At 33.1% G+C, this 15,086-nt stretch overlaps 1 protein-coding gene across 1 annotated transcript; it reads right to left on the bottom strand.

Annotated features, from left to right (window-relative positions):
* Positions 1 to 682: 682 nt before the first annotated feature.
* On the bottom strand, positions 683 to 4,758 carry LOC143589057 (adenine nucleotide transporter BT1, chloroplastic/mitochondrial-like). Its single transcript, XM_077069915.1, has 4 exons — positions 4,614 to 4,758; positions 2,869 to 3,466; positions 2,284 to 2,445; positions 683 to 1,308 (listed from the first exon to the last, which is right to left on the bottom strand). The coding sequence occupies exons 2-4, from the start codon at positions 3,436 to 3,438 to the stop codon at positions 835 to 837; spliced, it is 1,206 nt and encodes a 401-aa protein (XP_076926030.1). The 5' UTR covers positions 3,439 to 3,466; positions 4,614 to 4,758; the 3' UTR covers positions 683 to 834.
* Between the last annotated feature and the right edge of the window lie 10,328 nt (positions 4,759 to 15,086).

Raw genomic sequence — 15,086 nt, 5'->3', positions numbered from 1 at the left:
ATTCATACTCTTTTAATGGTAGAAGAATTAACTTTTTTTCATGTAATCCGTGAAACTTGACCCAAGACCTCCAAACCTTTATGTTTTTAAAAAGTTTTACCTTTGCCAGTTAGTGTATAATATTAATTAGCTTATTACCCAAAATTGTAATGAAACAATTATGTAACTCGAATATTTAAGTTACAACATAAAGAGTGGCCCACAATTCATAGGCTCTAATAAAAAAAATGTCACTACTTTAAAAGAAACAAATTTAAAGTCTTCCAAATGGGTCCATATGAAGGATGGCTCAACTGCAATGTTGTGCAAATATTGAATCACTTGTACATAATTTTATGCAATTAAACTATACTTTTCGCCAATAAATTAAACAATATAAATTATGCAATTAAACTGCAATGTTGGCCTTTAACTACCATTCTTTTAACAAGCTCGTTATGGTTTAACTGAAACAATAAATTAAAATAAAAAACAGAAAAAGGGTTATTGGTTGGTCTGAAGTAGACCCTATATCTCACGGGTTCCTTTACGAAGTTAAGGGCAGACGTCTCCCATTTTAACAGCCAATTTTATCACGCTCGTTATGGTTGACGCTGGCAGGTTTAACGCCCACAATGCACAACCTTAAAAAAAAGTTACACAAACCACCATAATGACATAGTAAAAACATGCATTCAAAACATGGATTAAAACCAAAACTCTCTTCAATAAGGTCAACTCAAGTACACCAAAATAAACCCTACCATCATAATTCCTAATCCATTATTCCCATTTCCCAAATTCAAACCTCCAAAATTTAAATAAAAAAAACATAAATAATTAAAACTTTTTTTTTCAAGGCTCATCATCTTCCTTCTCAACCAATATCTTCTTGCAAGCTTCATAACACATAAACGAAATCCCCGCAGCCGGCATAAGCTTCAAACAACTCGGGCCCAGCCCACGATACAGCCCGTTAACACCTTCCTTCTCAAGAATACTTATAAGCGCATGCAGCATATTATCATAAACCCGACCGTTGATCGCGCCAGCCTGCATGTGTTTTCTCGCCACTTCAAGCGGGAAAGTTGCGCTGCTTGAAATTGCACCGGCTGCTGACCCGATTAGCAAAGTTGCAATGTTACCGATATCGTCTTTTTTCGTGATTTTCTTGTAGGTTTTGCGTAAGGTGTCGTAAGCGAAGTAGTTTGTGGCGGCGTATGGGACCACGCCGATAAGGCTCGGGGTTAGGCCTCTGTAGAGTTCGGCGGGCCCCTCTTCTTTTATTATTTTGAGAAACGCGTCGACAAGATTCTTGTAAACTCCCCTCTAGATTAAAAGATAGTTATATTAACAACATATGTTACAAGATAAGCTTGTGTAATTAACAAATTTGAAGCTGAGTTTCACTTAGCGGGCCCGAGCCTAACCTAGCCAATTATTTATAATTTTTATTTAATATATAAATGTATATTTAAATAAATACAAATACTAAAATATTATACAAAATTATAATTTAAAAACATTTACAAAAATTACTTATACGCATACATAAATTAACTAATAAATAATAAATGAAATGAGCTCGAGCTTGAAAAACTATTCACAAGCTTGGAGCTTCAAAACCAGAGCTCAAGCCCCTAAGTTAAACAAGTTTGAGCCTGGCTCGTGATAAACACGCCCCAAGCCTCACTTAACGAACTCGAGCCAGCTAGCAAGCCTAAAGGAGTCGACTCGGTATATAACTTTTAATCTAATATATCATATATATGTCTATATGGTAATGGTTACTATACATTATACAAATTAATTAATTAATGCATATTGTTTTATAAATATAAACAAATTAACAACTAAATAATAAAGAAAAAAGGATCAAGCTCTCATAAGTTAAAAGAGCTTGAGCTCAAGCCTAGTCGAGCTTAGCTCGGTCCGGCCCGACTTGTTTACAATATGTGCCAAAAAACACATTCTTGGAGACTAAAAAACGTCTTGTTAAATGCGAGAAAATAAATCTCTAAATTAGATTAAACAAAAAAAATAATTAAATAAATTTAATTTGCATCTAGCTTACACATTCTTCACCTAAAAAATTCAAAAAAAGCCACCTATAAAGTCAAAAGATTTCAAAAGTCAAGGAGTATGGCTGTTTCTTTTTTTCAAATCAAGTTCACTTCTTGATATACATAAACTATATTAAAACACATGAGTTAACTGCTAAATGAAACAAAAAGTTGCTTTATTTAATTAATAATTGCAATGTTGCATATTTTAATCATTTGAAATAATGAAAGTGAAATGTACCTGGACGGTAAGTCGAGTTTTTAGTAATTCAAGCGGATACGTGCATATGGTAGAGCTGATCCCAGCAACCGCACCAGCAATTAATGACTCGGGTACACGAAATTTAAACTCCTGTCCGGGCTTAGGTGCCAAATTTTTCTTCACGGTATCATAAGCAAATAACTGCAAGAACACAAAATAATAAATTTTTTAACACTTAATAAAAATATAAAATTATATATATTTTTATGCAAGCCGGGCTATTCACTTTCAAGATGGCATTTTTAGAATCATAAACACAAAAGAAGATTCATCAAAAAAGCAAAAGAAGTTATATTTTAACAAAATTCATCAAAAACAATAATTAGACGACTAAAATATCTATACGTTCTCAAATTTACATAGTTGGCAATTAAATGAAACGTCATTTTGATATTAACTTGAAAGGCGTTAATTGGCATCATTTTTTCTGATTTTTAAGAATCATTAAATAATCCTTTTAAGAAAACTGACTATTGAGATTAAAACATAATTTCTACGTAATAAACCAATTACCTAATACTATTGATATGATAAATCTTATATAGAAAAAAGTTTTCAAATTACCTCAATTGCTTTGCTAGGCGCAACACGAATGACATTGACCAAATTACCCCTGAAAAGTCCGGTCCACCCTTCAGTCTTCATAATATCCTGAAACACTTCAGTCGTCGACTGCCCACAAGTACCCACCATCAAATGAGTCCTTATGGTCTCCAACGGTGCAACCGATGTTCTAGAAACCGCACCCGCTATCGCACCACTAATCAACCGCCTCAACGACGGGTTACCAATCTTGATTTTCAATTTCAACCCTCCACCTTTCTTCTTCTTCTTTAACCCCCCTACAACTTCCTCTGCTGCTTCTATTTCGGGTACCGCAACTCGGTAACTCAACTCGGTTGTTGAACTTGATACAAACTTTGATGATAACGGAAGCTTTATACCGCCCGGGTTGTCGGTGTTCTTTGAGCTAGGGGTAACCCCACCAAAACCCCCTTTACCCATCTGCCCCACACTCGCAAAAAACCCGCTCGACTGCGAAAAGTTGTCGTCTCGAGGGCACCAAAGAAACCCAATACCGGAATTTGGGAACAACCCGTCTCCTTGATTTTCAAGTAATCTTGTTGAATCCATTAATTCAATCAATCAAGATTCCCTTTTTCTACATGGGTTAAATGTAAACAATCATAAAAATTAAACTTTTGGAGTTTTGATGTAAAATTAGTTCTGTTATCAAGATTACAAAAACCATATCAAGATTCAGTTTTTTAACATAAAATGCATGTAAACAATCATAAAAATTGCATTTTTGGAGTTTAAATGTGAAATTGATTCTTGTAACCATCAAATTAACTATAAAATTAAAAGAAACCAATGAAGATAACAAAAAATTTTAACATAATAACATGCAAAAAATGATTTTTTGAAGTTTTAATGAAATTGATTCTTGTATCCATTATATCACCTTGATTTTCAAGTAATCTTCTTGAATCCATTATTTCAATCAAGATTTCCCCTTTTTCTACATGGGTTAAATGTAAGCAATCATAAAAATTACATTTTTGAAATTTTAATGTGAAACTGACTCTTGTATCCATTAAATTAACCATCAATATTACAAAAAACCCAATAATAATCAATTACATGTAATGATGTAAACAACCATAAAAATTGAATTTTTGGAATTTTAATGTAAAAATGATTATTGTATTTTTATCTATTAAACTAACCCCAAATATTACATAAAAACCTATCAAGATTCAATTTTTAACATAAATTGCATGTAAACAATCATAAAAATTGGATTTTTGAAGTTTCAATGAAAAAAAGATTTTTGTATCCATTAAATTATCCACCAAGATTATAAGAAACCCAATTAATTCAACTTTTTTACATATATTACATGAAAAAAAAATTATAAAAATGGATTTTTGGAGTTCTAATATGAAACAAACTCTTGTATCCATTAAATTAACCACCAAGAATACAAAAAACCCTATCAAGATTCAATTTTTTAACATAAAATGCATGTAAACAATCATAAAAATTGATTCTTGTATCCATTAAAATACCCATCAAGAATACAAAAAACCAATCAAGATTCAATTTTTATCCATGAAACTGAGCAAGAAAATTAATTATAATAAATGGGTTACAGAATTTTAGATTAAAATCAATGTGGGTTAAATATATATATATATATATATATATATATATATATATATATATATATATATATATATATATATATATCGATGAAAACAATGAAAACAAATAAAAGAATATATTTTGATTAAAATGAAAAAAACATACCAGGTAATAGTATTGAGTTCTTTGATGGCAAGAAAGAAATTGAACAAATGGTTACACTCACTGATTCATCCTCTCTCTAAAATAATAATAATATTGAGGAAGTTGTAGAGAGAGAGAGAGATGGGGGGTTCTGCCGTTTTGGTTTGTAGGAATTACAGTGGCTTATGAATGACCTAATTTTGTATCTTTGGGTGAAATCATAAAGACACTATTAAATGCTAATATTTGTATTTTTGTTTGTTATTTGTAAATCTTTTCCATATAGGATTTTATATTATAGAGTTAATGATCATTTTTTTTTCCATGTAGTTTGCTATTTTTATTACTTAACGTTAAGAGTTTGAAATTTTGTTAATTTAATCTTCACAGTTCTAAACATTAGTTAATTACGTCACACCCGTCTAACGGCATCCAATTATTCGTTATCTTAAGGGTATTTTTGTCTTTCTTCTTTTTATTGTGAGTTAATGGTCATTTCCGTTGTCGTGCTTTGATACTTTTGTCATTTCAGTCCAAATTTGAATATACTAAAAATTAAAAATCATTATTAAATATATAAAATATGAATACACTAAAAATTAATATCCGGTTTTTTTAAAAGATATTATTTATAATTAAGAAATAGTTTTACAGTAAACAAAATAAGCGGGTCATTGGTCTCACCAAACTCATATAGTTTTAAATCGGGTTATAATATCTCATTTATTTTTGAAACTTTTTCATTATCAAACCCTAAGTATATTATCAACTTTCTTACAATATATAAAATTTAAATTCTAAATATATATATTAATCAGAAAAGAATAACGTAAAACAAAACTCTATACAGAAGATAAAACCTAGTTTAAAGATAAAAATAAAAATGTTGTCACATATTTTAATGTTTTAATAATTTCTTAAAACATACCGAATTTGACTACCCGTTGATAAAGACGTGAGCTACCAAAATTTAGCTAAGAGAATCATTAAACTAATCGTTTGTCTTTTGGCGGTCTAGAAAATTTGTAGGTGAGGCCCTTGTTAATATAATAGCCAATTAGGTAATGTTATGTGTATAAGATATTAAGATGATATAACTTTTTTTAACTGCAACTCAAACGCCCTATCTAATTCAACTCCTAAATTACATTAACAATAGACAATGATATTCTTCTCAAGAAACAAAAGTCTTACCACACTCACCCAACCAAGACTTAAAACGGCCGCAAATATGATTAAATAAATCATGATTCTCATCTTCTCAAAGCACTAACAGATTGATTGTTTCCTTGTATAAAAGGATTTGAAACATAAATAAAAATAATAATATACTAATAATTTTACTATAAATAAAAACATAATATTATGTGACTGATTTAGAAGTGTGTATAGTATATAACGTAGTTTGGGTAGTAAAGTTTTGTGCTATAAATGCATAAACGGGTAAATAGTACATGTGTTGAGCTACCAAAGAAGTAATAACCCTTAAAGAAGCTAAAACAAGGCCTAATTGAAAATGAATTGAGATGGGCTGTATCCCTCTCGACGATGAAGCTTATCCCCCATTGTCTCACTGGCCGACCTTGATCCTTATTATTTTGAGGTCATATTTGGTATTCAAAGTTTGCCTCGATTTGGTACTGCTCTCGCGGCCTTAAGCGTTTTCACCATGTTTTCATCATGTGAGTTTACAAACAATAATGTGGAAGGAGCGTCCATCATGACCGATCAGGTATTTTGGAAATACCATCGCAAATCATATAAGTTCGACTTCTGGGTTGAGCTTTGTGTTCACGAAGCTGATGTATAAGCCAAGGATATTATATAATTTTAGGTTAAAAAGTATCTTTAAGATACTTTTTAGGAAGATGGTGTTGCAACCCTTTAGGGTAGTTTTGAGATCAAATGAGATGGCAATATATCATTGAATCTAGCTTGGGTTATTTGTGTTGTGATCCTAAGCTACTATTTCTGTCTCTCTAGGCTTTGCTCTCGCTCATGACTGGTATATGAATCATGAAAATGGATACAATTTTTTTGCTGCTACATAGTATCGGTTATAGGTCTAAGCAGCTACCGAGATCAATGTAGTTAATTATGTGTCTCATAAAAGTTGGTTAGTTACTTATGATTTTGTTCTAGGATTCTTCTTCTTTGTAGGAGTCAAATTCGATCAAAGAAGATCCGAATCACGCTACATAGGATTTGAACCTACGACATCGGGTTTTAGCAGCTTGAAATTCGTTCGTTATAGAACTAACACTGTATAAACATATATCGCTTTATATCTCCGACACACAAGGAAGGACGTAGTGGGAAGGAAGGAGCCCTAGCCTCTGTCCGACTGATCATTACGCTGGCAATCAATCGTATCGATCGTATTCTTGAATTTGGAATGAAAGGAGGAAACTTCCATGGCGTAGATTGACCGTTCACGAATCTGTCTTGAAGAGCACTTGCCGGTCTGAAAAGAGGCTCAACATTCAGGCATATATTTTCGATTGTTAGCAGGAAGAAAAGCAGACTAGATTGTAAGACGAGAAAGGCAAGCGGAAAGCTGCAACTTCCTTGCTAGAATTAGTGTGATCGTTACCTGAAAAGACTAACGTTTTTTCGACGACATACAACTATGACGTTAGAATTTTGTTAGTTGCGGACTGTTGATAAAAAATAATAAAAGATGTGATCGTTACCAGCTAATTCGTTAATTGGGATCAACAACGACCAAAAGAATATTAGAATTAATAAAAATCGATATATCTTTTTTATAGTAGCTAGTATCCCTAATTTGTGGCACTCAATTGTTTTAACACTTATCAAGTATACATTAAATAAATTTACAGTCTATGATCTTTTACAATAAAACCTAGAGAATAAAAACAAGAAACTTGTCAAGTCTAAGAAGAGGTTTATCCACATTTTAAAAGCCACATAAAATGGATAAAAGGCATTCATGTCCTAATTACTTTTGGCCAAGGCAACATTCTAAAGCAACACAAATATTTGTTGACCACATAAATACTTCATTATCCACATCATTTCTATTGAATACTATACAAAGTGTCTCACCAAATTTCTAAAACAGATTAATAGTCTTGTAAATGTGGAATTATAGGTCTCAAAAATTTCATTACACCATGGTATCATAGGTGATAGGTCTTCTTTATCACCAACTAAAAAACCACTTTTAACTACAAAACATCGGGATTAAGATTAATAAAGTGATTTAACAAAATAATCCATTACCAGATAACGAGGTAACATTATCCAAGATCGAACCTCAAAATATTCAAGATGAGTCTTTACAACGTTCTATCCTCAATAGTTTGATCTTAACCCTCTTGCTATACCTAAGGCAAATCAACTTCAAGGATTAGTATGATTGTGTAATATACATAATCAAAATAACGGATACCTCGAAACTAATACAGACAAGACCGGCTTAACGATTTTGGAAGCCTAAATCAAAATGAGATTTTGTGGCATTTTCATAACAATTGTGAATAAAAAAAAGAGAGCGCATAACTAGTCTTGAACTCATGTCTAGCAACATGGCAACACAAAGATTTACTATTAGACCAATACATAATTTTGAGTATCATCTGGCTACTATAATATATATGTTTTTTTTATTTGGAGGTCGTGCACAAACCGCGTATTTCAGGAACCAGATCTGGGTATAGTCGGGCATTTGACCGGGTTTTCCTGGTTTTTTTTGGGTTTCGGGTGGGACAGGGTCGAGTTTTGACCGGGTATTTTCGGGTCCGGTTCCGGCGGGTTCGGGTCGGCTCCTGGTACGACTTCGGGGAGAAATCCTACATCAGGTAGTACCCGTGGGTCGGGTGTGACATCCGTCAATTTCGGGTCGCTTTTGTTATGTAAACCCGACCCGTTTGTAACCCGAACATTTCAAATATATAAAATATTGGATTTTTGTCATTTAGAATATATAAAATATATAAAATATGGGATTTTTATATTATGCATTGTTTAACCATTTAAACATACCAATTTTCGTGCAAACCATAAAAGAATCTTTATACCCAACCCTTCACTCCTTCCCTATATATACACACCCATCTTCTTCATTTTACTCTTGCTACATCTCCAAATTCTCTCTCAAACTCCGTAGATTCAAGGTTGTTATTTCTTATGTATTCTTGAAGGTTTGACTTCTCAAGTCAAACTAACCATAGTCTTTCATTCTAACTTGTTCATCTAACATTACTAACACTTGAATATGGTAGTACAACATATATATATATATATATATATATATATATATATATATATATATAATACACACCCCTTGTTACCTTTGGTAGTTACTTCTCCGACTCCGGTTGGTTAAGTTTCGGACCTCGTAAGACAAGGCTTCATGGAGGACTTCGTGTTCTTGATATATATACACACACATAATTTGTTTGCACATACTAACCATGACTAACTTCTACTTTTTTTAGTTTTTTTTGTCATATTTATGAAGTTTCATGGTGGAGGTTTGTAGAGACTAACCCCGGTTTAACCGTAAATAGTCCAAACCATGAACCGAACTTTTTACTAGTTTGTTAAAATAGTTTTAAACATGTTTAATGTTAGATTCGAGTTTCAAAAATCATTTTTACAAGTTCTTTGATATTAAGCATGTGGAATCCATATATGAACTCGTTGGGAGATGGAAACCGAACCAAACCGAAACTTTTGCTTAAAAGACTTGTTAACTTTTTAGTTGTAAAACTTAAATATTTTTAATTTATAAATTATTGTACAAGATCTATGATATTTGGGCATGTGGAAACCATCAAGGAACATATTGTGAGATGGAAAACGAACCAATCCGATTTTTACTCGCTTAAGACACATAAGTGTGTTTTCAGCTATCAAGACTTGTATATTTCTCTAAAAATAGTTTACAAAATGATTTTTATTATTTTCTTAAGTACTTGAAATGTTGGATCCAACTTGATCTCATAACATAGGTTGGACCAACAAAACCGAATACTCGTTTAACGTACGTTGTTAGTTCTAAAACAATAGATCTACATACTTGGTTAAGTCTTATAAAGTTTTATTGAGTTATCTCATAACATTCATCATTTTGGAAAGTTGACTTTGGGTTTGACCAATTATCAAGACCCGAACCAACAACCCAAATACTCGTTAAAGACCCGGTTTAGTATCTTTGTCCCAAAGGAACTTGCATTTAGCATTTCCCTCACCTTATTACTTAACATAGGTTAAGTAAATATTGAGGTTGGATACTTTAACCCGGTTTCGAGTAAACTTACATTTTTAAAGGGTTATTATTATAAATTCTTAAATAGTTACATTTTAAACCTTGAACTTTAATTGTTTACTTTTTGCAACAATTATTTTATTTAAAAATCTTCAAGACAACCTTTCTAAATCCAAGATTTTCTTTTATTTAGGCTTCATACGTTAACTCGTCGTTCCGGAAAATCTTCAAATTACCAACTTTTCAAGTTTATTACTTGAACGTGAGTAACTTCATACCCGTTTTTCTATCTTTTGTTTTGGGGTGACATTTCATACTTATTCAAATCAAATGCTTTATACTTGAGTCTTAAACCACAAACGTTAATGTATACTTTACTTAAATAAATGCTCAAATGTATACTTTACTTTACTTAAACAACGTTAATGTTCTATGCTTACATGATTATATGTTTATGTGTTTACCGCTTTTGGAAGGTTGAATCATAAATCCGTGAACTATATGGTATTCTCTTATAGCACAGTGCTGTTAATGTAATCTTATTAACGACCTCATGAAATCCGAATCTATTTGGTATTCTCTTATAGACGATGCCGCTAATGTATTCTTATTAGCGACCTCATATTATCCAAATTATTGCTATTTATTTGTTGTTTCGTATATAAGATTGTGGCTTTTCTTATTATATACATATATGCTCAAAAACTATGAATTGCTCACCAACCTTTGTGTTGACAAACTTTATTTTATAAAATGTTACAGGTTTGTATTTAGGTTGATGTTGGATGCTTGGAGAAAACGTCACAAATACCTTTAGGATATTAGTAACAATGAACAATATTTGATTTGCTACATTTTGTGATATGTTGTTGTATTCGACTTATGAATATTATTATGTGACATTTTCGATGTTGTGAAATGAAATGAGTTTGTTAAATATTGTCGTTTTAAATAGTGTCATGCGCTTATGGGCAATCGTTACACCTCGGCATGTTTTGCCGCCTTTGGTCGGGGTGTGACATCGGGTATGGGTAGGAACTGGTTCCGGGTCTGGTCCGGAACCGAGTATTTTGTGCACCTCTATTTAAATGTTTTAATTTAAGTGTGGTCATAAATCCTTGCTTGGGTTTGCTAACCCACGGACCAACCCTGATAATTGATACCATCTAGCGCAATTTACTGTGGCCAACAATATTCATGCTGATCTGAACAAATTTTGGTGCAAATCCTCAACGAGTCTAGTTCCTTCATCATTCGATCATAAGTGAATTAAAATTAAAATGTAACATTTCAAATTTGGGTTTTATGATATAATGAAATGAATTAACGATGTTTATTTTGGGATTTTTGTGTTAACATGTAAGAATGGGTGCTAGGTGTGTGGTTTTAAAAGATATGAAGGGCTACTAGATGGTAATCACCCCTAAATTTAAAGTTTAGCCTAATGTATGAATCTAGCGACCACCATTTCATTATTATTTCTTCACCTCTAGGTTTCCTTTATTAATAAAAGAGTGAACTGTGGTTTTCGTTTTTATGGTTAGTTTAAATATGCGGTTTTAGTCCAACAGTTTCAAATTTGCGATTTTAGTCCAGGTGGTTTCATTTCACCTGCAATTAAACCCGAATTAATTAACCCCGTTAAGTCTTGTCGTTAAATCCATCAACGTGCCCCTCACGCAAGGGGCATTTTTGTCATTTCTTCCCAAATAAACCCCAGTCATAATTCACAAGTCCCGCATCACGTGAGGGGCAGTTTACTCTTAATACAAGTAAGAGAGATATAAAGAATGAAAGAAACCATGGCGTATCTCCATTCAGTTTTAGATTAATATAAGCTCAGGGGAGTGTTAAGACCGTGTTTTGGTGTTGATATATATGTGAAAAGTGTGTTTAAGTCCCCGTCGCCATCTTCATCATCGAGTTAGATTTAGGCTATAGTCCAAAAGGTAAATACTTGACAGAATTACAAAATTTGTCCTTTAAACAAAGCCAATTTACGGTTCGTGTCCTTTATTTAGTTTATTTGCAGGCGGTGTCTTTAAACTTTTTTTTCTACACGTTATGTTCTTTACGCTAACTGGGTTAAAAAAACTCAGCTAAATACCCTCACGTGAGGCGCATGTGAGGGCATATTGGTCTTTTCGTCTACACCTGCAATAAGTTAATCACCCCTCCCACCACTTGCAAAACCCTAAAATCCACCACCAACCCCACCTCTGTTTCCGACCACATGAACCACCACCTCCGTTTCCGGCCACCTGGACCACCACCTCTGTTTTCAGCCACCTGAACCATCACCTTCGATTTCCGGCCACCTGAATCACCACCTCCTTTTTCCGGCCACTTGGACCACTACCATCTTTTTTCGGGCCAGATCTCAACCTTCACCTTCACCGATCTTAACCTCGTTCAGATTTGAACCTTCACCTTCACCTTCACCTGAACCACTACCATCAGATCTTAACCTTCACCGATCTTCACCTTCACTGATCTGAACATCGTTTTCGGGCCAGATCTGAACACCAGTTTCTTCTCCGATCTTCACCTTCACCATCAAATTTTGAGCGTCCAAAGTGTTTAAAGGTATTCAACTGGTGGTGTTGGTGGGGGATTCAAAGATGGGGAAAATGGGATTTTTTTATAAAAGATGATTAGGTGGTGGATTTTAGGGTTTTGCAAGTGGTGGGAGGGGTGATAAACTTTTTGCAGGTGTAGACGAAAAGACCAATATGCCCTCACATGCGCCTCACGTGAGGGTATCTAACTGATTTTTTCTAACACCAGTTAGCGTAAAGGACATAACGTGTAGATAAAAAAAGTTTAAAGTACATCGCCTGCAAAGAAACTAAATAAAGGACACGAACCGTAAATTGGCTTTGTTTAAAGGACAAAATTTGTAATTCTGTCTAAATACTTTCACTTTAAATCTCGCATGTTATCGAGGGGTGATGCCTGTTATAATGCTAAAAGAAGGTTTAAATCGATAAAATTATGATATCGACGCGTTTGGGTAGAACTTCGTGGAAATACGACATTGTTGAAGTTGCTAGGGTTTTCATGTACATTTCGCAGGAAACTAAACTTACACGAAACTTTGTTTAAACGAAAGTTTGTTTATACAAAACTAAAGAAAAAAGGTGAAAGTTTGTCAAAAGCAAAAGAAAGGTTTAGGCGAAAGTTTGCCTTAAGCAAAAGAATGGTCTATGCGAAAATATAGTAACCTAACTTTTGCCCAGATTGATCATGCGAAAGTACGACTTGATTGAAATGCGATAACACACAAGAGTGTTTTGGTGAGAAAATGAGTTTTAACACTTTCGCATGTATAGTCCATGAAAGTTGTGTAAGGGAAGCCTGGAAGGTAAACATTTTCATATAATTAGTTTAAAAAAAGTGTGATAGTTATGAATGATACGTTTTTATGTATGTAATGTTTTAATGAATGAATGGTTATGCATAATGAAAGAGAGACAAATGTTTTATGATGATGAAAAAGGTAAAATTTTGAATAAGTCTTACATTGTAAAAAATATGCATTCGGCCAGTTATGACCAGTCCCTCTGTTATGAACCATACTTATGAGCCCAACCCACTAACCCTATTAAGAAGCCCAACAATGTAATGGACCAGTTGAAGCGATCACTAGATATAAGCATGAAAAAACAGAGACTAGGTTAGAAACACGAATGCTGTTTAGAATGTGGTTGTCTTCGTCTTCCCATCTCCTACTCTATCAACTCTAAGCTTCTCATCCCCTTTTTCATTGGCTATCTTGTATTACATTTGGCACTCTGTTGTGATATTCAGAATATCAATAGAAACGTATCAGATTTAGTACCTATATTACTTGTGTGAAATAACCATTCACAACACCATCAATGGATGTATCGTAAATGAATGATATCATGGCCTGCTATGTTTGTACAATGTGTATGGCTATGATATGAAATGATGACGATCATTCATGTATGTATGTATGGGTAGATTTAGACACTAATATGTTGACGTACAAAATATTATCAAAGCATGTAAGTTTAAAGATTATGTGCCCTTGCGGTATGATTTCCTATGATTCATGTTACGTTATGTTGTCTTAACCGAAAGATTAAAAAATAAAAAAAAATCAAAATTGATAAAGAACTAGGAGGATGGACATATTCATAGAGTATGGGGTTGAGAAGAAGAAGCCAAACATTCTAACAATATTCATTCATACCCCCTACGCTTTCTTCCTAACGTCATATATTAATGACGTCTCACCAATTCATTCTCGTTGGGCCTAATTGCTTTTTTTTTTACTTGGGCTACCCATCTTGCCTCGGGATGTTAAATGGGCCTCAATCAATGTTCATAACATATTTTGACCAACACTTTATGACTAGTTATCATATTCAATCGAATCTCGCTTCATCAGCCATATTACTGAATATTAAATAGTAATACCTCATCAATTTTACAATTAAAAACTATTATAAAACATATAACAAATGTTTGTAAAATTTTTCTAAATAACTTTTTTCAACACTTAAAATTTACTTCATTTTACACTTATGTTTTTAACCTCATTACAACCATACCACCAAACCAGAAAAATCATAGATCACAAAAGTTTATAAACAATATATAAGTTTTAACAAACATTCATAGACATCTTTTCTCTAAAATGGCCATTTTCGTCCCTGTGGTTTGCTACTTTCGCCACTTCAGTCCAAAATTTGTATTTTTGTCAATTTAGTCCTCATAGTTTTAAATATTAGCCAATTACATCCTATCCGTCTAACGGCATCCAGCTATGCCGTTAGTTTAAGGGTATTTTTGTCTTTCTCCCTTTTATTTTGAGTTATTAGTCATTTTCGTCCCTGTGGTTTGATACTTTTGCCAATTCAGTCCAAAGTTTGAAATTTTGTCAATTTAAGTCAGTTTTTTTCTATAACCCTAGAGAGCATTATCCGAGCCCAAAACAAGTCTGCATTTACTCTGTCGACAGCAGTAATCATACCCCCTCCTCTCGTATTTAGTTTCTAGACGGTTCCTAAACTCTCCCCCGTGGTGGAATTCAATGGTAAAGTGGTCAAAGCAATTCCGTGAAACCGAATTGTACGGAAAAAACTAAAAATCGTTTCTTTGATGAATGCATAATATTTAGGGTTTAGAGATTAACATATCATAACGAAAATCTGGGTCGTAATCAACTATTATACATTAATCAACAAAACAATTTTTAGTTTTTTATGTATAATTCGATTTCAGG

Source organism: Bidens hawaiensis, unplaced genomic scaffold (genome assembly GCF_021521415.1).
Source record: "Bidens hawaiensis isolate Kalapana, Puna unplaced genomic scaffold, B.hawaiensis_p1.1 tig00001576_1, whole genome shotgun sequence".
Classification (NCBI taxonomy): Eukaryota; Viridiplantae; Streptophyta; class Magnoliopsida; order Asterales; family Asteraceae; genus Bidens; species Bidens hawaiensis.
This window is presented reverse-complemented; position numbering and strand designations above follow the sequence as displayed.